At 36.8% G+C, this 25,759-nt stretch overlaps 1 protein-coding gene across 5 annotated transcripts in view; it reads left to right on the top strand.

The window, feature by feature from the left end:
* LOC124242811 (S-adenosyl-L-methionine-dependent tRNA 4-demethylwyosine synthase TYW1) overlaps positions 1-25,759 on the top strand; it is a 213,546-nt gene that overhangs the window by 55,839 nt on the left and 131,948 nt on the right. For all 5 annotated transcript variants that reach the window (XM_046668117.1, XM_046668119.1, XM_046668120.1 and 2 more), the window contains exon 10: positions 19,996-20,114. In XM_046668117.1, coding sequence (XP_046524073.1) covers positions 19,996-20,114 — 119 coding nt within the window. The remainder of the gene's footprint in view (positions 1-19,995; positions 20,115-25,759) is intronic.

Raw genomic sequence — 25,759 nt, forward strand, 5'->3', positions numbered from 1 at the left:
TTCCTTAACAAAATTACTTTTGTTTATTAGTAAAAGAACATATTTTATGTAAAAAGTAAGAAAAATATAGGAAATAAAATAAAAATTATATTCCACCTTGCAGAAATTTTGGTGTGTTTTCGTTCCAGCTTTTTTTACTATTCATCTTTATATATGTTTTTACATATTTGAAATCCTATTGTATATGAAATTTTGTATCAATTATTTCACCTAACATTATAATATAAGCCTTTTCCTATTGAAAAATCTTTTTTACATATAATTCTTAATGGACTATATAATTATTGATGAATGTGCCGTAATTTAATTTGCTATTCATCTGGTGATGACATAGTTGTTTCCAGGTTTTTTGCTCGCTATTACAATTAATTATGTGAAGAATATGTTTTTGCATAAAGTTTTATTTGCATTTAGATTATTTTCTTAGAGTGAAATCCCAGAAAAGACATTACCAGTTGAAAGGGTTTGCTAACAATCTTTTCTTATAATTTTCTGTTAACTGTTTGTAGAATTATTAACAAAGACTGGATTTGTTGTCTACTGAAAATATTTTTCCTAGTTTGTTTTTTTGATGTACTTAAATTTTACATTTTTATGTAGTTTTATCCATTTAATGTTACCTTATATTTTCTTCTCCAATTTTTCTTTTATTGAAGTCACATTGGTTTATCGCATTATATAAATTTCAGGTGTACATCATTATATTTTGTCTTTTGTATTGACTACATTATGTTCACTGCCAAAAAGCCAATGATAGCTGCCATACGTCATTGTACACGTGTGCCCCTTTGCCCGTTTCGCCCTCTCCCCACCCACTTCCCCTCTGGTAGCTACCAGTCTGTTCTCCGTATCTATGTGTTTGTTTGTTTATACTCCACATATGAGTGAAGTCATACTGTAATTGTCTTTCGCTTATGCGTAATTTGCTTAGCATAATACCCTGAAGGTCTAGCCATGTTGTCGCAAATGGCAAGATCTTGTCTTTTTTAATAGCCAAGTAGTACTCCACTGTATGTGTATATATATACATACATACCACATCTTCTTTATCCATTCATCTCTTGTTGGGCACTTAGGTTGCTTCCAAGTCTTGTCTATTGTGAACAGTACTGCAATAAATATGGGTGCATATGTCTTTTCCAATTAGTCTTTTCATGTTCTTTGGATAAATACCTAGAAGTTGAATAGCTGGATCGTCTGGTATGTTTATTTTTAATTTTTTGAGGGATCTCCATACTGTTTTCCAAAGTGGCAGCACCAATTTATGTTCCTGCCAGCAGTGTATGGGGTTCCTTTTTCTACATATCCTCTCCAACACTTGTTATATCTTGTCTTTTTAATAATAGCCATTCTGATGGGTGTGAGGTGATATCTCATTGTAGTTTGATTTGTATTTCCCTAATAATTAGTGATGTTGAACATCTTTTCATGTGCCTATTGGCCATATTTATATCTTCTTTGGAAAAATGTCTGTTCATATTCTCTGCCCATTTTTTGATCAGGTTGTTTGTTTATGTTGTTGTTATGTGTATGAGTTCTTTATGCATTTTGGATATTAACCCCTTATTAGATATATGAATTTGCAAATATCTTTTCCCAATTGGTAGAACCATCTTTTTGTTTTGTTGATGGTTTCCTTTGCTGTGCAGAAGCCTTTTAGTTTGATGTAGTCCTGTTTGTTTATTTTTTCTTTTGTTTTGCTTGCGTGAAGAGACATCGTATTCAACAAAGTACTGCTAAGACTGATGTCAGAGAGCATACTGCCCATATGTTCTTCCCGAGTTTTATGGTTTCAGGTCTTACATTCAAGTCTAATCTGTTTTGAGTTAATTTTTGTGTATGATGTAAGATAATGGCCTACTTTCATTCTTTTGCATATGGCTGTCCAGTTTTCCCAGTACCATTTATTGAAGAGACTTTCCTTTCTCCATTGTATGTTCTTGGCTGTTCTATTTTTTTAAGCTTACAGAATTTTTTCTACACGGGGATTTGGAAAATAGTCACTTCTTTCTTTGTTTATATATTTTTTATTTTATGAAGACTAATTTTTTAAATTCTGTTAAAATAAATACATTTGCCGTCTTAATTATTTTTAAGTGTACAGTTTAGTGGTACTAAATACATTCACCTTGTTGTGCAGCCATCACCACCATTCGTCCTCATAACGCTTTTCATCTTGCAAAACTGAAACTCTATATGAAACAGTAATTCCCCCTTCTCCTCTCCCCCCGCCCACTGGCAACTACCTTTATACTTTCTATCTGTATTGTTTTGATGACTCACTACTTCATATTGGTGGAATCACACAGTATTGGTCTTTTTGTGGCTGGCTTATTTCACATAATGTCCTCAAAGTTTATCCATGTTGTAGCATATTGCAGAATTTCCTTCCTCTTTTAAGTTGAATAATATTCCATTGTGTGTACACACCACATTTTCTTTATCCGTTCATCTGTTGATAGACACTTGGGTTGCTTCCATGTTTTAGCTATTGTGAATAAGGCTTCTGTGAACATGTTTGTACAAATATTTCTTTGAGACCTACTTTCTCTGCTTTTTACTATATACCCAGAAGTATAATTACTGGATCCTATGGTAATTCTATTTTTAATTTTTTGAGGAACCTCCATAGTGTTTTACATAGCATCTGCACCATTTTACATTCCCACCAACAGTACTCAAGGATTCCAGTTTCTCCACATCCTCACCGACACTTGTTGTTTTCTATTTTTTGATAGTAGCCATCCTAATAGGTATGAAGCGTATCTCATTGTTACTTGGATTTGCATTTCCTTAATGATTAGTGATGTTGATCATCTTTTTCATGTGCTTATTGGCTATTTGTATATTTTCTCTGGAGAAATGTGTAGTCAAGTACCTTGTCCTTTTTTGATTGGTATTAGTTCTTTAAAATGTTTGGTAGAATTCACCAGTAAGACCATTAGGATTAGGTCCAGGGCTTTTTTTGTTGTTGGGAGATTTTTGATTACTGATTCAATCTCATTACTAGTGATAGGTCTATTCAGGTCTTCTGTTTCTTTGTGATTTAGTCTTAGTAGGTTTTCTGCTTCGAGAAATTTGTCCATTTCAACTGGTTATCCAATTTTTTGGTGTACAGTTGTTCATAGTACTCTAAAATCCTTTTTATTTGTGACAATGGGTAGTAATGTCCCCACTTTCATTTCTGATTTTAGTAATTTGAGGCTTCTTTCTTTTTTTCTTAGGCTAAAGTTTGTAGATTTTGTTGATTTTTTCAAAGAACCAATTTTTTGTTTCATTGATTTTCTGTTGTTCTTCTATTCTCTGTTTTATTTGTCTCTGCTCTAATCTTTATTATTTCATTCCTTCTGCTAGCTTTGGGTTTGTTTGTTCTCCTTTTTTTAATTCCTTAAGTTGTAAAGTTAGGTTGATGTTTGGAGTTCTCTTTTTTTCTTTTAATGTAAGCATTTATAGCTGTAAATTTCCCCGTTAGCACTCCTTTCACTGCATCCCATAAACTTTGATGTTTGTGTTTTCATTTTCATTCATCTCTAAGTGTTTTCTAATTTCACTTGTGATTTCTTTTTTACCGAAGAAGATTAGCCCTGAGCTAATATCTGCCAATCCTCCTCTTTTTTCTCAGGAAGACTGCCCTGAGGTAACATCTGTGCCCATTTTCCTCTACTTTATATGTGGATGCCTACCACAGCATGGCTTGCCGCATGGTGCCATGTCTGTACCCAAGATCCGAACCGGTGAACCCCGGGCTGCTGAAGCGGAACATGAGCACTTAACTGCTGCACCACTGGGCCAACCCCTCACTTGTGATTTCTTACTTGATCCATTGGTTGTTTAAAAATGTGCTGTTTAATTTCCACACTTTTGTGAACTTTCCAATTTTCTTTACGTTATTGATTTCTAACTTCATCCTGTTGTGGTCAAAGAAGATATTTTGTATGATATCTATTTTTTAAATCTGTGGAGACTTAATTTGTGGCCCAACCTATGGTCTGCTTGGAAAATGTTCCATGTGCACTTGAGAAGAAAGTGTATGCTGTTGTTGTTGGGTGGAGTGTTGCTCTATTTCCTTACTTATTTTCTCTCTGGTTGTTTTCTCCGTTACTGTGAGTGGAGTATTGAAATCTCCAAATATTGTAGGACTATTTCTCCCTTCAATTCTGTACATTTTTGCTTAATATATTTTGATAGTCTGTCATTAGGTGTGTAAATGTTTATAATTGTCATCTCTTCTTGTTGTATTGAACCTTTATTAGTATATAATATCCTTCTTTGTCTCTTGTAATCTTTTTTGATTTAAAGTCTATTTTGTCTGATACTCGTATAGCCACCTCTAGTCTCTTTTGGGTATTATTTACATTGAATATCTTTTTTTAATTGACGTTATGATAGTTTACAACGTAGTGAAATGTCTGTACATTATTATTTGTCAGTCATCTTATAGGTGCACCCCTTCACCCTTTGTGCCCCACCCCCCCACCTCCGTTCCCCCTGGTAACCACTAATCTGTTCTCTTTGTCCATGTGTTTGTTTATCTTGCACATATGAATGGAATCATACAGAGTTTGTCTTTCTTTCTCTGGTTTATTTTGCTTAACATAATATCTTCAAGGTCCATCCATGTTGTTGTGAATGGGATGATTTTATCATTTTCTGTGGCTGAGTAGTATTCCATTGTGTGTATGTGTGTATATATGTATATGGATATCTTCTTTATCCAGTCATCAGTTGATAGGCACTTAGGTTGCTTCCACATCTTAGGTATTGCAAATAATGCTGCGATGAACATAGGGGTGCATGAGTCTCTTTGAATTGTTGATTTCAAGTTCTTTGGATGGATACCCAGTAGTGGGATGGCTGGGTCATATGGTATTCTTACTGTTAATTTTTTAAGAAATCTCCATACTGTTTTCCATAGTGGCAACACCAGTTTGCATTCCCACTGGCAGTGTATGAGGGTTCCTTTTTCTCCACAACCTCTCCAACATTTGTTATTTTTTTCTTAGTTATTATAGCCATTCTAACAGATGTAAGGTGATATCTTAGTGTAGTTTTGATTTGCATTTCCCTGATGATCAGTGATGATGAGCATCTTTTCATGTGCCTATTGGCCATCTGTATATCATATTCTGTGCCCATTTTTTCATTGGCTTGTTTGATTTTTTGTTGTTGAGTTGTGTGAGTTCTTTATATATTATGGAGATTAACCCTTTGTCAGATATGTGATTTGCAAATATTTTTTCCCAGTTGGTGGGTTGTCTTTTCCTTTCAATCCTGTTTTCCTTTGCCTTGTAGAAGCTCTTTAGTCTGATGAAGTCCCATTTGTTTATTCTTTCTTTTGTTTCCCTTGTCCAAGAAGACATGGTATCTGAGAACATCCTTTTAAGGCTGATGTCAAAGAGTGTACTGCCTATGTTTTCTTGTAGAAGTCTTATGGCTTCAGGTTTTACCTTAAAGTCTTTGACCCATTTTGAGTTTATTTTTGTGAATGGCATAAGAGAACGGTCTGTTTTCATTCTTTTAACATGTAGCTTTCCACTTTTCCAAGAACCATTTGTTGAAGAGACTTTCCTTTCTCCGTTGTATGTTCTCAGCTCCTTTGTCAAAGATTTGCTGTCTGTAGATGTGTGGTTTTATTGCTGGGCTTTCAATTCTGTTCTCTTGATCTGTGTGCCTTTTTCTGTACCAGTACCATGCTGTTTTGATTACTATAGCTTTGTAGTATATTTTGAAGTCAGGGATTGTGATGCCTCCAGCTTTGTTCTTTTTCAAAGGATTGCTTTAGCAATTCAGGGTCTTTTGTTGTCCCATATGAATTTTTAGGATTCTTTGTTCTATTTCTGTGAAGAATGTCATTGGGATTCTGATTGGGATTGCATTGAATCTGTTGATTGCTTTAGGTAGTCTGGACATTTTAACTATGTTTCTTCTTCCAGTCTAGGTGCATGGAATGTCTTTCCATCTCTTTATATTATCATCAGTTTCTTTCTATTTCATAAATGGATGTTGGATCTTGTCAGATGCTTTCTCTGTGTCTATTGAGATGATCATGTGGTTTTCCTCGTTTTGTTAATGTGGTGTATCACATTGATTGACTTGTGGATGTTGAACCATCCTTGTGTCACTGGTATAAATACCACTTGATCATGGTGTATGATCTTTTTAGTGTATTGCTGTATTCGGTTTGCTAATATTTTGTTGATGATTCTTGCATCTATGCTTATCAGTGACATTGGTCTATAATTTTCCTTCTTTGTGTTCTTCTTGTTTGGCTTTGGTATCAGAGTGATGTTGGCCTTGTAGAATGTGTTAGGAGTTGTTCCATCTTCCTCAATTTTCTGCAATAGTTTGAGAAGGATAGGTGGTATCTTCTTTGAATATATGGTAGAATTCTCCAAAGAAGCTGTCTGGTCCTGGACTTTTATTTTTGATCACTGTTTCAATCTCTTTACTTGTTATTGGTCTATTCACATTCTCTAATTTCTTCTTGATTCAGTTTTGGGAGGTTGTAAGAGTCTAAGAATTTATCCATTTCTTCTAGGTTGTCCAATTTCTTGGCATATAGTTTTTCATAGTATTCTCTTATAATCTTTTGTATTTCTGTGCTATGCATTGTAATTTCTCCTGTTTCATTTCTGATTTTATTCATTTGAGTCTTCTCTCTTTTTTTCTTAGTGAGCCTGGCTTAAGGTTTGTCAATTTTGTTTATTTTCTTGAAGAACCAGCTGTTTTTTTCATTTATCCTTTCTACTGTCATTTTTGTTTCAATTTTATTTATTTCTGCTCTAATTTTTATATTTCCTTCTTTCTCCTGAGTTTGGGCTTTTTCTCCTGTTTCTAATTCTCTTAGGTGTAGGTTGAGATTGCTTATTTGAGATTTTTCTTGTTTGTTGAGGTGAGCCTGTATTGCAGTGAATTTCTCTCTTAATACTGCTTTTGCTGCATCCCAAACGTGTTGGTAAGGTGTGTTTTTGTTTTCATTTGTCTCCAGATAACGTTTGATTGTTCCTTTAATTTCTTCAATGATCCATTGGTCGTTCAGTAGCATGTTGTTTAATATCCACATTTCGCCCCTTTCCCAGCTTTTGCTTGTAATTGATTTCTAGGTTCATAGCATCATGGTCAGAAGAGATGCTTGGTATTGTTTCATTCCTCTTTAATTTATTGAGGTTTGCTTTGTTTCCCAGTATATGGTCTGTCCTTGAGAATGTTTTATGCCCATTTGAGAAGAATATGTAACCTGCTGTATTTGGATGGAGTGTTCTATATATATCTATTAAGTCCATCTGGTCTAGTTTTTAATTTAATTCTACAGTTTTCTTGTTGACTTTATGTCTGCATGATCTGTCCATTGGTGTTAGTGGGGTGTTGAGGTCCCCTACTATTATTGTGTTGTTGTTGATGTCCCCTGTTAGTTTTGTTAGTAGTTGCTTTATGTTCTTTGGTGCTTCTGTGTTGGCTGCATATATATAAGTGTTATGTCCTCTTGGTCGAGTGTCCCTTTTATCATTGTATACTGCCCCTGTTTGTGTCTCTTTACCTATTTTGTCTTGGAGTCTACTTTGTCTGAAATTAGCATGCTGACACTTGCTTTCTTTTGTTCACTGTTAGCTTGGAGTATCGTCTTCCATCCCTTCACTCTGAGTCTCTGTTTGTCTTTGGGACTGAAGCATGTTTCCTGGAGGCAGCATATTGTTGCGTCTTGTTTTGTAATCCACCCAGCCACTCTCTGTCTTTTGACTGGAAAATTCAATACATTTACATTTAGAGAGATTACTGAAATGTGGGAACCTAATGCTTATCCCTCGTTTTCCAGTTCTGCATTTCCTCTGTTTCTCGTCCCATGTATTTTGGGCTATCAGTTCAGTTAGGTAGTTTTTTATGCTGGTTTTCTTAGTTTTCTCCTTATTTGTAATTTGCGTCTCTGCTCTAATTATTTGTTTAGTGGTTACCAAGTGGTTTGTATAAAACATCTCATAGATGAGATACTTCATTTTTTAATAGCCTCTTATTTACTTAGATTAAGCCAGTTCCGTCCCTTTCCTCTTCCCCTTCTAAGTTATTATTGTCACATCTGTTTTTCTTCTTTTGTTGTGAGTTTGTGGTTAAAATGACAAGATTATATTTATTCTTGATGTTTTCCTTCCCTTTATCTTTAATGTTATACTTAAGCATTTGCTCACCTGTTCTGATGGAGAGCTGCAATTTTCTGATTTTGGCTTTCTACTTATCTCCTTACTCACAGTTTTCTAACCCCTTTCCTCTCTTTCTTTTCTTTTCTTTTCTTTCTTTTTTTTTTTTTTTTTTAAGGTATGAGGGCCTGCCTGAGGATTTCTTTTGGGGGATGTCTTGTGGCGATGAACTCCCTTAACTTTTGTTTATCTGGGAAAATTTTTATTTCTCCGTCATATTTGAAGGATATTTTCCCTGGATAGAGTATCCTTGGCTGAAAATTTTTGTCTTTCAGAATTTTGAATATGTCATTCCACTCTCTCCTAGCCTGTAAGGTTTCTGCTGACAGCCTGATAGGGGTTCCTTTGTAGGTTATTTTCTTTTGCTTTGCTGCCCTTAATATTTTTCTTTGTCATTGACTTTTGTGAGCTTTACTACTATATGCCTTGGAATTGGTCTTTTTACATTGATAAAGTTTGGAAATCTATTGGCTTCTGTCATATGGATTTCCTGCTCCCTCCCCAGGTTTGGGAAGTTCTCAGCTATTATTTCTTTGAACAAGCTTTCTGCTCCATTCTCCTTCTCTTCTCTCTTGGATACCTTTAATCCTTATGTTGCGTTTCGTAATTGAGTTGGATATTTCTCAGAGAATTTCTTCATTTCTTTTTAGTCTTAGTTCTTTCTCCTCCTCTCTCCGAAGCCTTTCTATATTCCTGTCCTCCAGACTGCTAATTGTGTACTCCGTATTATCAGCCCTACTCTTCAGGGAGTCCTGATTTTTCTTTATCCCATCCATTGTGTTTTTCATGTCCAACATTTCTGATTGGTTCTTCTTTACAGTATCAAGCTCTTTTGTGGTGCAGCTCCTGAGCTCATTGACTTGTCTATGTATATTCTCTTGTAAGTTATTGAGTTTTCTAATGATAGCTATTTTGAATTCTTCGTCATTTAGGTTATGGATTTCTGTGTCTTTGGGATTGTTTTCTGGGTACTTGTCATTTTCATTCTGTTCTGGAGATTCAATATATTTTTTCATACTGCTTGATGGCGTGGATTTGTCCAACTGCATAGAGTTTGGTTACTGCTTCCACTTGCTACCACTGGTCGGGAGGGAGCAGGAGCTGTGTAATGTTTGCCCACCAGGATCCCTGTCAGCTGTTCCTGACCAAGCCTGGGCCACTCCTTGGGATTTCAGTGACCCTGTTGGATCTCCTGTCAATTGTGGGAACAGTCACATGGGGTCTTCAGGTTGCTGCTGCTTGCTCCCACCGATCCGCCTGGACACTCTCACTCCTTAGGGACTGCAGCGGTGTTATGGCCTTTTGACGCAGCCAGGAGCTTATTTGCCCAGACTTACAGCTCTGCCGCCATCTGGTCCCACTGGATCTCACTTGCTCCATCAGGGCTGCAGCAGAGCTATGGGTGTTTAAGGCAGCCCGGCAGTTTGCTTGCTCAGCTATGCCGCGTCTGCTCCTAGGTTGCACCAGCCTTTATGCTTGGTGGGTGGAGACTCTCCCTGGGGCCACTGAGGGACTGTGGATTTTCCCACTGGATTTGGAGCAATCGTGCTGGAGCTCCTGATTGTTACCGCCTGCTCACATGGTCCCACTGGATCTCACTTGCCTCCTCGGGGCTGCAGCAGTGCTATGGGCGTTTAATGTACCTGGTGGCCTGCTCGTGCAGCTGCACTGTGTCTGCTTCTTGGTCTGAATATCATTTTTCATCCTTCAGTTTCAACCTGCCTATGTCTTTGGATGTAAAGTGAGTCTGTTATTGACAGCATTGAGTTCGATCCTGTGTTTTTATCCCTTATGCCAGTATCTGTCTTTTGATTGGAGAGTGTAATCCATTTACATTTAAATTAATTACTGATAAGAAGACTTGCTTTGGTTATTTTGCTGTTTGTCATCTTTATCTGCTATAGCCTTTTTGACCCTCATTTTCTGCATTCCTTTCTTGTTTTGTGGTCACTTTATCTTTTCTAGTGAAATGTTTAAATTCCCTCTTAGTTTCCTTTTGTATATATTCTATACCTATTTTCTTTATAGTTTCCATGGGGATTACATTTAACATTTCTAATGTTATAACATTCTAATTTGAATTTATAGTAGCTTAGTTTCAGTAACATTTACAAACTCGGCACCTTTACACCCCTGTCCCCACCTCTTTTGTTTGTTGATGTCACAGAATTACATCTTTATACATTGTGAGCTCAAAAACATAAATTAATAATCCCTTAATTGCATTAATCTCCTAAATTATGTAGAAAACAAGATTTGGAGGTACAAACCAGTTACAGTAATACTACCTTTTCACTAATAATTGTTTTTTTACCCTTTAAATTTGTTAATCTCTTATGTAGAAAACAGAAAGTACAGTTACAAACCATTGTTACAAATAACAGTAGCTTTTATAATTGCTCATGTGTTTACCTTTATTGAAATCTTTATTTCTCCGTGTGTGTTTGAGGCTCTGTCTAGTGTCCTTTCATTTCACCTTGCAGGACTCCTTTGAGCATTTCTTACAGGGCAGGTCTAGTAGTCATGAACTTTTTTTGATCAGCTTTTGTTTATCTTGGAATGTCTTGATTTCTCTCTCACTTTTGAAGGACATTTTTGCCTGATATAGGATTCTTGGTTGACATTTCTTTTCTTTTAGTACTTTGAATATATGGACCCACTGTGTTCTTGCCTCCAAACTTTCTAATGAAAAATCTGCAGGTAATCTTATTGATGATCACTTGTATGTGATGATTCACTTCTCTCTCCCCACTTTCAAGATTTGCTCTTTGTCTTTTGAAAATTTGGTTTTAATGTGTCTCAGTGTGGGTCTCTTTGCAATCATCTTACTTGGAGTGTGTTGATTGTCTTGGATGTTTGTATTCGTGTCTTTTATCAAATTTCAGAAGTTTTCAGCCATTATTTCTTCATTTGTTCTCTCTGGCCCTTTCTCTCTTCTCCTTTTGGGATCCCCACAAGGTGCATGTTGTTCCACTTGATGATGTCTCATTGGTCTTTTGGACTCTCTTTGCTTTTATTCATTATTTTTCCTTTATGTTTCTCAGACTCAGTGATTTCCATTGTCTTGTCTTCAGATTCTCTGATTCTTCTGCCTACTTAACTATGCCTTTAAATCCCTTTAGAGGGGCCGGTCCGGTGGTGCAGTGGTTAAGTTTGCACGTTCCGCTTTGGCGGCCTGGGGTTTGCTGGTTTGGATCCCGGATGTGGACATGGCACCGTTTGGCAAGCCATGCTGTGGTAGGTATCCCACATATAAAGTAGAGGAAGATGGGCACGGATGTTAGCTCAGGGCCAATCTTCCTCAGCAAAAAGAGGAGGATTGGCAGCAGATGTTAGCTCATGGCTAATCTTCCTCAAAAAAAAAAAAAAGAAATTTAAATCCCTTTAGAGAATTTTTCATTGTAGTTATATTTTTCAGCTCTGGACTTTCTTTTTGGTTTCTTTTTAGGCCTTTATGTCTCTACTGATATTTCCATTTTGTTCACACATTGTTTTCTTGACTTTCTCCACATCCTTCTTTAGTTCTTGAGCATCTTTAGGACCGTTTTTAAAAAGTCTGTCTAATATATCTGCCATGAAGTACTTTTCAGGGACAGATTTTGTTGAATTATTTTTTTCCCTTTGAATGGAACATACTTTCCTGTGTCCTTGCATGCCTTGTGATTCTTTTTGAACACTGGACATTTGAGTCTAGGAATGTGATAACACTGGAAATCAGATTCTTCCTCTTCCCCAGGGTTTGCTGATTTTTGTTACTGTTTCTGTTTTTTGATTTTTGTAGGCTGTACTGAGGACCATAATGAGGTATAAACTTAATGTCTTATGTCTTTTCTGAGTCTTTCCTTGGACATGCACAGTCACTTTCTGTTTTTCCCCAAATGTGCTTTGTTGTTTTTGTTGTTTTTGAATGTTCTAGTCTTTAATGTTTGGCTTCTGAAAGGGGAAAAGTGAAAAATGAAGGGGGTTAAAAAGACAGAGCAGCCCTTTAAATTTTCTGGAAGTCACTTCAGCTGGAAGGGGAGAAGTTTGCAAAAAGGGAGGGAAGTGTAGCAACAGCAGCTGCTCACCTCTTTGTCTGTACCTTTGTGATAAGAGTCAGCAATCAGAGCACAGATCCCCAATATTTGGAGGACAGGGTCCTTTTTAGCTGTACCCTAGCTCCTGAAAGCTGTTGCAAACTGGTCTAGGAACATGTGCGCAGCTGCTTGCTATGGGGCTAGATGTGGGGAATGGGTATCTCCTACTGTGCTAAGAGCTGAAATTGACTGAAATGAACTGTGCAAGCCTTTCCTTGGAAATTGTAGGCCTTCACCAGACTCTGGACTCTGTCACCAGACTCTGTTATTTCCAACATAGTTCTGTTAGATGGATTCTGCCAATCCAATTGTTCTCCAAGTCAGGGAGACACATTCCTGGTACTTGCTTCTCCTTTATCTTCCACAAATCCTCCTCTGCTTTGTACTTTTTAAAACAGTCTGTTTAATCAGTTTGAAATTTATTTTGCTCTGCATTATGAAATAAATATCTAAGTCAAGGGTCAGCAAACTTTTTCTTAAAGAACCAGATAGTGACTTTTTTAGATTTGTCAGTCATATGATATATATTACAACTTCTCAACTGCCATTGTAGCACAAAAGCAGCCACAGAAATAAGTAAACAAATTTTGGTGATGGTATTCCAATGAAACTTTTCGTACAGAAATAGGCAGCATTTGGCCAATGGGTTGTTGTTTATTGACCTTTGCGTTGAGCTTTCTATCCCATGTCAAAAATGAAGACTATGAAATTTTACCCTACCTGCAAGCTAAGAAGTTAGCCTGCCACAATTTCATGGATGCTGGCAGAAGGCAAGGACAGTTTATTACTTATAATAATAGCAGTAGCCGGAATATCATCTTTTACTCTGGTTCGTAAGCCTCAGTTCCCATTAAGCAGCACTAGGAGGGCCAGATAAGATCTGCACATACATTTTAAGAGAGGAATTGCAAGCTTAGGGAACATGAGCCTTTTGTAATTGACAGTAATCCTGCTTGACCTTTGCCCTAGAGGGACACATCTTTGTTATGCTGGACATTAAGTGTACTAGTCATTTGCTACAAAGGGAGACACTATATTTTCCAAGACTATTCACTATACAAAGCTTTTGAGAAGGTAGTCTAGAATAAAGGCAGTTAATGCCTCATCTTGCAAGACATTCAGAGAGAGAGACCCGTGGAGAATTGTCTCCCAACACTCTGCCTCCATTCCCCTTCCCTAAATTGATGTGCACAGAGCCTTCCTAGTGATGGTGTCTTGTGTTAACTTAAAAAGTATGTTGGCCGGTTGTTTTACCCGCAGAATGAGTTTATTCGGGAACAACTAAAAGAATTGGAATTTGAGATATGCAGACTATGGCGGCCCATAGGTAAATCCAGGGAAACAAAGAAGGGGCTTACTTTTCCAGAGGAAAAGGGAAAGTTGGGATGGGCTGTAGTAAACAAAGAGTCCATTGGAGGAAGCTGGGAGTCCAAAGTGTAGAGGCTTCTCACTGATTGGGTTGCTACAGTCTCTTATTGGCTGGGTTGTTCCCAGGCGGGGAGAGGAATCTTCCTTCATCTCTCTGGGTAGTAAAGAAGAAAACACTTTCCTGTCGGAGATGCACGTGGCTCTTCCTTTTTGGAGTAATTGATGTATGATAGGGTCTGAGAGCTCCCCCTCCAGGCCTTCCCTGATACCAGTTTAGTTGAGGTTTCTTTAATTAGTTTCACACTTGAATTTATTCACTGTGGCTCTGCTGGGCTGCAGTTCTATTTTCTCAGACTCTTGTTTGCTTCAAGGACAAGCATTCATGGATTAATGAATCTGCAACTATAATTTCTTTTCCCCTAGATTCATAACATGAACACTTTTAATTCTAAACATGTGTTGCTCTTAGGTCTTTTCCTTTTCCACCCTGTTTATCTACTAATTTTCAGATGAAGGAGTACTTCCTTTCAAAATGTAGTATCTGAGGACTTCTGGTCTGGACAAGATGGCATAAACCCTGCTCCTTACTGCTACGCACAATCTGAACTCTGGAAAACATAAGAGGTAACCAAACGAGAACTCTGAAAGTTGGTAAGAGGGAGGCTGACTGGTTTCGGACCCCAGAACTGGAGGAACAACAGCGCAGGATGTCTTACATCGCCCCACATAAAGAAGAAGGCATCTGAGACCCTGTGTTTCCTGATTCTATTAAGAGTCAGAAGGCTGCCTAAGGAGGCTCATGGAATGCAAGTGCCTCCGACAGGACCAGGTGAGCCCAGTACCACTTGCAAAGGAGATCAGTTGGGAGCCTCACTAATAATAAGCACCTGGGGCCAGTGCTCTCCTTCCCTGCTTGGTCTGAAATTCCCCTCTCCTGCCAAGCGATACCAGGGCAGCCAAGTGGAAGTGGAAAGAGACAGACTCCTCTCCATCACCCTACCCCTGCCACAAGTGATCTGGCCTGTGAAGTGCTCTCCATCCTTGCTGGGCCTGAGACTCCCTTCCCTCTACTGAGAGATGCCGTGGTGGCTAGGTGACACTGGCAAGTGGAACCCCACCACCAGAAGTGGGCACCTGGGGAAACCTCTTGGTCTTTGAGGCCTGAGACTCCTCTCCCACCTACAGGTACTGGGGCTGCCAGGGGCATCAGCTAGAGACCCTGCCACACAAATACCCTGCCCTTGGAACCTGCTGGCCTAAGACCTCCCCTCCTTCACTGAGGGACCCCCATTGGGCCAGGCTGGAGAAACCCCTTCCACGCCACCTCACACGGCACCAGCAGAGACCAGTGGGAGCCCAAGAAAGATGACACTACAAAGGTTCTGAAAATTAAGCTGCCATTGGAACTACAGGACACAAGAGTTGTCCAGGACCTGCATGCTCAGCTTAAACCAAGTGACTATCTGCTAAAGTAAAGAGTTAAATAGGATCCAGAGTTTCCTAACATAGTATAAAATGGTCTGGGGTGCAATAAAAAATCACCTGTTGTACCAAGAACCAAGAAAATCACAACTTGAACAAGAAAAGATAGTGAACTGATGTCAACACCAGTTGAATTAGACGGTGGAATAATCTGACAAGGATTTTAAAGCAACTGTCATGAAAATGCTTCAGCAATCAGTTACATATTCTCTTCAAACAAATGAAAAAATAAAAAATCTCAGCAAGGAAATGGAAGTTATAAAAAGAACCACGAGGGAATTTAAAAATGAAAAATACAACAATAAATAAAAACCTCATTGGATGGATTCAGAAGTAGAGTGGGGATGACAGAGGATAGAATGAGTGACTTTACTAGATCAATAGAATGATCTGTGAACAGGACAGGTCAATAGAATTTACCCAATCTGAACAACAGAGAGTGAGAACCCACAATAGGATAAAACCAAAGTAATCCACACCAAGACACCTTAAAATTAATGATCTGAAAACTAAAAAAAAAATCTTGAAAGATGCTGGAGATAAACAGTATATTGACATCAGTTTGACATCAGATTTTTCATCTGAAATCATGGAGGCCAGGGGGAAGTGTCACATTTTTCAAGTGTTGAAAGAAAATAGCTATCAACCGTGAATTCTATATCCAGTAAAACTATCCTTGAAGAATGACGATCAAATAAAGATATTATCAGATGAAAGAAAACTAAAAGAATTTGTTGCTAGCAGATCTGCCCTTAAAGATCAGCTAAAGGAAGTTCTTCAAACCTAATGAAATGATGAAACAAAGATTCTTGGTGCACCAGGAAGGAAGAAGGAATGATGTAAAGAGCAGAAATTTGGGTACATACAATAGATGATCATTTTCCTCGTGAGTTTTAGAAATTGTATTTGGTGATTGAAACAAAAATTGTAGCACCATGTCATACTTAAGAAAATGATATTTAATTTAAAAGAAAGAAGGTTAAAGGGACCTGAATGGAAGTGATGTTTTCACACTTCGCTTGAAGTGGTAAAATGTTGATATTAGTAGACTGTGATAAGTCATGTATGTATATTGTAATACCCAGAACAGCCACTACAAAAACTATACAAAGAGACGCTCAAAAACAAGGTAAATTAAGGCGGAATCCTAAAAATGTTTAACCTGCAGGAAATCAAGAAAAGAGTAACAGGAATGAGAACCCGAGGAAACAAGCAGGAAACAAATAATAAAAGAGCAGACTCAAGGGAAAACATATCAGTAATTACTTCAAATGTAAATATTCTAAATATGCCAATCAAATGTTAGAGATTGGGAGGGTAGATTAAAAAAATGACCCAAATATATGATGTTTACAAGAAACTCACTTCAAATCCATTGACATAAGTAGGTTGAGTAAAATGATAGAAAAATGTGTATCTTGCCAAAAGTATCCAAAAAGCAGGATTGTCTATATTAATACCAGATTAAATAGAACAAGCAAAGAAAATTGCTAGAGACAGAGAACGACACTTCATAGTGATAAAATTATCTATCCATACTAAATGAATATTCACCAAATATCAGAGGCTCAAAATAAATCAAGCAAAAACTGATGTGGTTGAATAGAGAAATTTTAAAAACAAAACCTAACCCACAGTTATAGTTGGGGACTTTGAAACCCCCTCAGCCACTGCTGGAACTAGAACTACTAGACGGAAAATCACAAGGATATAGAAAATCTGAACAACACAGTTAATCAATAGGATCTAATTGCCATATAAAGAACACCACCCAGCAACAGCAGAATACATATTTTTTTTGAGTGCTTATGGAACATGCACCAAGATAGAGCATTGTCCTAGGCCATAGAACAAACTTCAGCAGATTTACAACAATTGAAATCATACAGAGTGTGTTCTCTGGCCATAATGGAATCAAACTAGAAATCAATAATAGAAACAAAAGGAAAATCTCTAAATATGTGGAAATTAAACAACACATTCCCAAAAAAGCCATAGGTCAAAGAGGAGGTCTCAAAGGAAATGAAAAAATACTTGCAACTGAATGATAAAAATAAAACGTATGTGGGATGTTGCTCAATTAGTGCTCAGAGGGAAATTTACAACAATAAATGCTTACATTGGAAATGAGGAAAGATGTCAGTTGGGAAATCAATGAAAATCCAAATACATTGAAACAAATCTAAATAAATGTTTATGATTGGAAGACTCAATATAGTAAAATAGTAGTTTTCCCCAAATTGATCTGTAGGTTTAATGCAATTTCTATTAAAATCCCAGTAAGGTTTTTGTAGAAATAGACAAGCTTATTCTAATATTTATAAAGAAAGTCACAGTTCCTAAAACAGCTTAAACAATGTTGAGAATAATAATAAAATGGGAGAATCATATACCCTGATATTGTATCTTACTGTATTGCCACAGTAATCAAGACAGTGGTATTGGTGGAAGGGTGGACACATAGATCAATAGAATAGAATAGAGATTCTGGAAGTGAATCCACAAATGTGCTTAACTGATTTTTTACAGAGGTGCCAAAGCAGTTCATTGGAGGAGGATAACCTTTCCAACAAATGGTGCTAGGGCAATTAGATATCCACAGGTAAAAAACCCCAAAAACACCACCACCACCACCAAACCACACACACCAAAAGTACACACAAACACACAAAAAACTTGTCTTAAACTTCACACTTCATATAAAAATTAACTCAAAATAGATCACGAACTTTAAAGTGTAAAACTTTAGGGGAAAAAACTCAGTTTTTTAAGGAAAAACGTGTCATCCCTTCTCTCATATGTCTTTGTCCTTTTATCTTTTGAGCCCTTCTGTATTCACTTTGGACATCATACCTCTGGGAAGTTCTCACTGGTCCTGCAAGGCTGGCTGGATTGGTCCTCTATATCATGGGCTTCAGTAACACCATGATGGATATTTGTCTTCTCTGCTTGCGCAGCATCTTAGCCTTTTCGTGGTTGGGGAATTCTCTGTTAAATGGGCTTTGTTTGGCTCGAGGGCCCACTGCCTGCTACAGAAGCTAAGGAGGACAGATACTGCTTCCTTTACCATGCTCTGGCAACCCAGTTATAAAAATATCATCTAGGATAGTCATTCTGTTCAGCCTGAGGCTTTGAGTGTGGAGTGAGTGATGGAAAGAGGCTGGGACATGGAGAACTCATTTTTTGTGACGATGGCAGCAGTATCTGCTTTTCAGGAGTGTGTGGGTTATGGTATCCAGGAGAATGGTGGTGTCTGTAGTAGATGGTTTCTGGGGCATTGAGTGGTAGTCCTACTGCCAGCCTTCCTTCATTCCTGCCTTTCTAAGGATTCTTTGAGCTATGAGATAGATTCTGTTTAGCTAAAGTCAGTTTTTCTTGCTTGCAAAAGAATCTTGATTGATCCAATCACTCTATCGTAGTAGTAGTGCACATTTTGCCTGCTTAACTCACCAATTCCTCAGACCAGATCATGGGTAGGGGCTCTGTCTTGTTCATCATTGTACATTCAACACAGAGCGTGCTTGAGGTCTATTAACTTCTCAGTAAATAATGAATGAAATGTGCAGGTCTTCAACTTTGTTTCTCTATTCGCATGATATTTAGTGATAATTACTCTGTGACTTTGTCATTTGGTAGACTTTTATTTTTAGTTTTCAGTGCTATTTGCAAGATCTGAATGTTTTGTTGGCCTTTCTTGGATAGTTTCTTGGGAACTTGGAAAAGAGTTTGTAGGCACAGTTATCATGAACAATATTTTTCCTTTACTCCTTTTTTTCCCATAATGCAAATACTAAGTGAAATGGACAGGGAAACCCCTTTTATCAGGACAAAAAAATAAAAGATTTTGTGATCAACTGACGTAGTAGTCAGGCTGGTAGATTTGATGTAGTTTTCTTTTGTTGTGCACAGCATTATAATATTAGTACACTGGTACATATGTGTAAAGCCTAACCATCTGTATCTCCTTGTTTGTTGTTCCTGTTTTTAATTCCATCAAAGTTCTGTCACATAGGCTCAAAATCTTAGTTATCTTGGATGACTTTCTCTGTTTTGCCCCTCTAATCAGGAATGCTAGTGATTGTATTTCTTTGGTACCCTTTCCCTTTATTCCACTAGTATTATAAGCCAAGTCACCATGACCTTTCTTGCATAACCTCCTCACAGGTTTTACTTTTACTGAAATCAGCCTTATCTTACACAGAGCTTCTGGATGGATCTTTCTGATGATACCTCAAAAAGCTTGATATTATTTTGTGATTCCAACTCTAAGTTGATCCTCAATGTTTCTTCAATTATCCATTCATACTACAGTTACCATGGTTTTACCACTCACATAATAAATGGTGTTCTTTTTTGGGATAATCTGTTTCTTACATACATGCTGCTTGTCCCCTTAGCAGTCTCAGTATGTTCAAATCTACCATTCACTTGACATAGAATATGCTCCAGGATTCATTCCCTTAGGCACCCTCCCTTATTCAAAGCAGAGATAGTCTTTCACCTGTGTGTTGCCCCCCTTTTCTAGGAGCCTGTCTTATCTATCCCTTGGCGTTATATATTATTGTACTAATATTATTTGAGGCAGTTGGATGGATTTGAAAATGAAAGCATCAGTGGTCCTCCCTATAGAGCTTTCAGAGTTAATGAATCATAGGTTTATTTTATTGGGTTTTAGAAAGCCAAAAGCGCTATCAAAACCCAATGCACCATCAAAACACTGTAATGCTGTAAAATTAATTTTTTGCATCCTGCAGATACCAGTAGGGGTATTTATGGTTATGAAATGCATGGTTTCTTCTTAAAAAATGATGCCTTGGTGTTTTGTTTCCTTGCTTTGAGGATTTTATTCAAATTATCATTTTTTTTTTTTACTTGCACAGTCGATGCTCCGAGGGAGAGGAGGTTGCTATAAACATACATTCTATGGCATCGAAAGCCATCGTTGCATGGAAACTACCCCGAGCTTGGCATGTGCAAATAAATGTGTATTCTGTTGGCGGTAAGTGAAAATGAATGGCTGTGGTGACCAAATATGTAATGATCTGTAATAATCAATTTCTGCCCAACGCTGTACTCATTTTTACCTAAAGCTCTGCTGTTTCTGTAATTATCTCCTTTTCCATTCCTAATGCTATATTTGTGCATTTGGTTGTTTTTTCTTGACCAGTTTTATCAAAAATTTGCCAATTTTTTTCTTTTAAAGATTTTATTTTTTCCTTTTTCTCCCCAAAGCCCCCCAGTACATAGTTGTATATTCTTTGTTGTGGGTCCTTCTAGTTGTGGCATGTGGGACGCTGCCTCAGCGTGGCTTGATGAGCAGTGCCGTGTCTGTGCCCAGGATTCGAACCAACGAAACACTGGGCCACCTGCAGTGGAGCGCGTGAACTTAACCACTCGGCCACAGGGCCAGCCCCAAAAATTTGCCAATTTTTTAAGTCTTTGAAGATCTAGATTTTAGCTTTGTGAATCCTCTCCGTAATATCTTTGTTTTCTTGTTCAATAATTTACTACTGTTTATTCCCCCTGTTCTTTTTCTAACTTAAATTAGCCCATTAGCCCATTAATATTCAGTCTTCTGTGAATCTTTAATTATAAATTTCCCTCTATGTACATCTTCAGCTACAGTCCATAGATTTTGATTATTATTCAATTGTAGATATTTTCTAATTTCCCTTATGACTTTGTAACTCGTGGGTCAAAGAAATATTTTAAAAACTAGACATAAATTAGGTTCTTAGAATTATATTTTTGTTATTAAATTTCAACTGAATTGTATTATTGTTACAGTTACATAGTTTCTAATACAAACTATTTGAAATTTATTGAGAAGTGCTATATACCTAGTATATGGTCAGGTTTTAAAAGTCCATCATAGAACCAGTCTTGATGGCCTAGTGGTTAAAGTTCAGCACTCTCACTGCTTCAGCGGCCTGGTTTCGGTTCCCAGTGTGAAACCACACCACTCGTCTGTTAGCTGCCATGCTGTGGTGGCAGCTCACATAGAGCCAGAAGGACTTAGAGCTAGAGTATACACATATGCATTGGGGCTTTGGAGAGGGGAAAGAAGAAAAAGAGAGAGAGAGAGGAAGATTAGCAAGAGATGTTAGCTCAAGGCGAATCTTTCCCAGCAGAAAAAAAAAAATCTATCATATACTCATGAAAAGAGTATACTTCTTAATTGTTGGGTAATAAAACAGCAGTAAAAACCGTGGTACTGATTATTTGTTTCATCATTGCTGAGTAGTCCTCTTTATCCATAATAATGCTTTTTACCTTAAAGTTTATGTTTTCTGATATTGATATAACTATACTAGATTGTTTTTGGTTACTAATACTTGCCAAGTCTTTCTTTTTCCTTCCTTTATGTGACTTCAACCTTTATGTGTCTTTATATTTTAGGCGAGTTGCTTATAAACAAGTGTTTGGCTGGACCAGGTTTTTAAAATCAACTTTATTGAAATTTTATTTATAATACAATGAAATACATCTATTGAAAATGTAGAATTCCCTGAGTCTTTGGTAAATACGTACACCTGTGTGAGGATGACCATGATCAAGATGATGAACATTTTCATTACCCCCAGATGTTCCCTTGTGCCCCACTCCCAGTCAGTTTCTCTAGACTCGCCCCAGCCCCAGGCAAATTGATTTTCTTTCTGACAATATTTATTAGTTTGCTTTTTCTGTAGACCTGCATAAAAATAGAATCATTCAGTACGTATTTTTGTGTCTGGTTTCTTTTGCTCAGTAAAATATTTTTGAGATTTATCCATGTTGTTATGTATATCAGCAATTTTTATTGCTGAAGAGTAGTCAGTTTTATGGTTTATTCCACAGTTTGTATATCTCTTCCCCTCTAGTTGAATATTTGAGTTGTTTTCATGCTTTGACTGGGTAAAACAGCCATGAATATTAGTGTATAAGTCTTTTAAAGACAGATGTTTTCACCTGTGTCTGGAATTGCTGGATTTTTAAAAATCCATTTGGACAATCCATCTTTTAAGTGATGAGTTTAGTTGGTCTTATCTATAGTGATTGTTGATATGGATAAATATTGATAAAGTGATAAATATTTATTTTTATTCTGTTATTTTGTGCCTTCTGTTTACCTTGCTTTTCTACACTTTTTTCTTTATCTTTTTTCTAGCCAAGACTACTTGTATGGTAAGTTATCAGTTTGGATGTCATGTTGTAGGAGGCTTTTCAGGTTTTCTTGCTGGAAATACAAGCCCTGAGTATTATATTTAAGCTGGCTACAGTCCATCATATGTAGAATTGAATCTTTTAATAAATTGAGAAAATGCCTAAATTGCAGAAATCTATCATGCTTGCTGCTAATCCATTTTTCTCTTTCACCTCCTCAGTTCTCTACAGGCTGACTCATGTCTCCATTGAAGCTCATTTTCTTGTGATCACTAGTGATTTCTTTACTATCAAATCTAATAGAGGTGACTTAATTCTCATCTTAATTGGACTCTGGCAAAGCATGCTAGAAAAGAAGGACTTCTATTGGATTCAGATATACCAATCTCTTGTAGTTTTTTCCCCAACCCTTTGGCAGTTTCTTTTTAATTTCCCCTCTTAGCTCTTCCTTGGCTCATTCTTTGCCTGATGAATTCTCTCTGATTCTGTCCTTAGCTTTCTTTTATTACTCTACATTTTGATGGTAGGAGTAGTAAGCCATCTCCATGTCATCATTGACTACTTGTAATTTGACACCTTGAAGTTCTTTATTTCTAGCCCCAGTCTCCCTTCTGAGTTTTCATCCTCGGTTTTGCAGTTGCCTGTTGGATATATTCTCTCAAATGATCCACAGGCACTTCAAGCTCAGTTTGTCTACAATGAAGTCTATCGTGCTCTCTGTTAACCTCTTCTTATTTTGGTAATGGTACCATTAGCTATCCAGTGGCTTAGACTGAAAATCTTCTTTCTCTAACTTACTATATCCTTTTGCATACCTAATTCTATTGATTGTGATTTAGATTCTCATTATTTCACCCTTTAACAACTGAAGTGATTTGATACTTTCCAATCTATGTCATCCCTTAATTTATCTTTCATATTGGTGCAAGAGCTATAATTCTTTCTTAAAAAATATTTTTTTATTTCATTGATCATAAAAGTAATCCATGCCTAGTGTAGAAAATTTTGGAAAATACCAAAAAGTATAAAGAAAAACAGCTATTTATAATTCTAGCATCCAGACAAGTTGTTGTTAATGCTTTCAAGTATTTGCTTTCTTTTTTTTCTAAATCTTTCCTTTTTTTTAATTTAACATGGTTGAAGTTATTCTCCACTGTTTTATAATCCTGTTTTAATTCTTTCTTAATAGAAGACTCTTGCTCTACCATTAAAATCTTATAGACTTAAACTTTTTGTTTTGAAATAATTTTAGATTTACAGAAGAGTTACAAAGATAGTAGAGTTCCTGTGTATCCTTCATCCAGCTTTCTCTAATGTAGGACCTTACTTAACCATGGAACAGTTATCAAAACCAAGAAATTAACATTGATGCAGTTCCATTAATTAAACTGGAAACTATTTGAGTTTCATCGATTTTTCCACTAATGTCCTTTTTCTTTTAAGATCCATTTCAGGATCCCACATCGCATGTAGGTGTCATGTCTCTTTAGTTTTCTCCGGTTTGCCACGGTTCTTTAGTCTTTCTTTGTCTTTTATGACTTCAACACTTTTGAAGAGTACTAGTCAGATATTTTGTAGAATGCCCCTCAGTTTGGTTTTGTCTGTTGTTTTCTCATGGTTAGAGTGAAGTTATGGATTTTGGAAAGAGTACCATAGAAGTGATGTGACCTCAGCATGTCATATTAGGGAGTACATGATATCAGTATGTCTTATTACTGGTGATGTTAACCTTCATTAATTGATTAAAGTAGTGTCTTCCAGGTTTTCAAGTGTAAAGTTACATCATAAAAATATTTTTTATGGTGTAAAAATAAATAATAAAATAAAAACTAAAAATAATAATAGTATTTTGTAATTAATAAATATTTTAGGGGATAGATACTTTGTGGATATGCAAATATACTGTTTCTCCTTAATCTTTTACCCACTAAATTTTTCATTCATCAGTTTATCTTACCTGCATCAGTTATTACTTTGGTATTCTCATGGCTGTTTTTTCTTTCTTTTTGTTTTGCATTTAAAAATTGAAATTCCTTTCTAAGGAAGAGTTACTTCTCCCTCTATTTATTAAATTATTTATATTAATTTGGGCTCAAGGATCTTTATTCCTTTGGTTATAATCCAGTACTATTACTATTCATTTTATTGCTCATATTTTTCCGGCTTTAGCCGTTGGAAACTCTTTTGGGTTGGCTTCTGTATCTTTTGTTTGTTTCTTTTTAAAACACTTCTGTATTTTCTAACGCTGGAGAGGGTCCAGGATCATCTTGTGTTTTTCCTGCGTAGCCCTGGAATCAATCACTTCTTTAAGGAACCCTAGTTCCTTTTACTAAAGAATGGTATTTAGAATCCAAAATTTGGATGCATGATGTGTTCATTTCAGTTGGAGTGTTAGTACTTCTAGGCCCTCTCAGTGGATAAAAGTAGGACGTATGTGTATGTATATATGTATCTTGGTCTATGTATGTAAGAGTACAAAACCTCAAATCTATGAGTTTTTACTGATGCTTCCAACTCCAGTCACCACCATAGAACTTATTCTTACATTTCCTTTTTGCTTGTTTGTGACTTTTTTTTTCCTGTGATCTTTTCACATCAAAGTACATAAGATTTAGAACTTGACTTTTAATCTACTAAATTAAATCATTATTTGGAAATCAGGAGAGGAAAATATGTGTGTGTATATATGTATTTTTTTTTTTTTTGAGGAAGATTATCCCTGAGCTAACATCTGCTGCCAGTCGTCCTCTTTGTGCTGAGGAAGACTGGCCCTGAGCTTACATCGGTGCCCATCTTCCTCTATTTTATGTGGGATGCCTGCCACAGCATGGCTTGACAAGCAGTGCATAGGTCTGCACCCAGGATCCGAACTGGCAAACCCTGGGCCGCCGAAGCGGAAGGTGCGCATTTAACCACTGCGCCACCGGGCCAGCCCTAGAAATATATTTAAAGAGCCTTTTGTTTTTAACGTAGTTACTAAAGTGTGTACCTGCCTCAAAAATGTCCTCATTCCCTATGTTTAGTAAGGTCATGATGTAATCATGATGTAACTCCAAAGCAATGTTTTATTATTATTATTGTGGTAAGAACACTTAACATGAGATCTACCCTCATAACAAAACTTTCAGTGTATAATACATGTTGTTAATTATAATGTTATATAGCAGATATCTCTAGAACTTGATAATCTTGCATAACTGAAGCTTTATACCTTTTGAATAGCAACTCCCCGTTTCCCCCTCCTCTAGACCCTGGCAGTGACCAATGTGCTCTCTGCTTTTATGTGTTTGACTATTTCATATACCTCATATAAATGGCATCATGCAGTATTTGTCCTTCTGTGTCTTGCTTATTTCATTTAGTATAATGTGCCCCAGATTAATTCGTGTTGTCATGTATGGCAGGATTTCCTTCTTTTTCAAGGCTGTATAATATTTCGTTGTGTATATATAGAGCACATTTTTAAAAAAATTTTTATTGAGTTAATGATAGGTTACAATT

This window comes from Equus quagga, chromosome 7 (assembly GCF_021613505.1).
Source record: "Equus quagga isolate Etosha38 chromosome 7, UCLA_HA_Equagga_1.0, whole genome shotgun sequence".
Classification (NCBI taxonomy): Eukaryota; Metazoa; Chordata; class Mammalia; order Perissodactyla; family Equidae; genus Equus; species Equus quagga.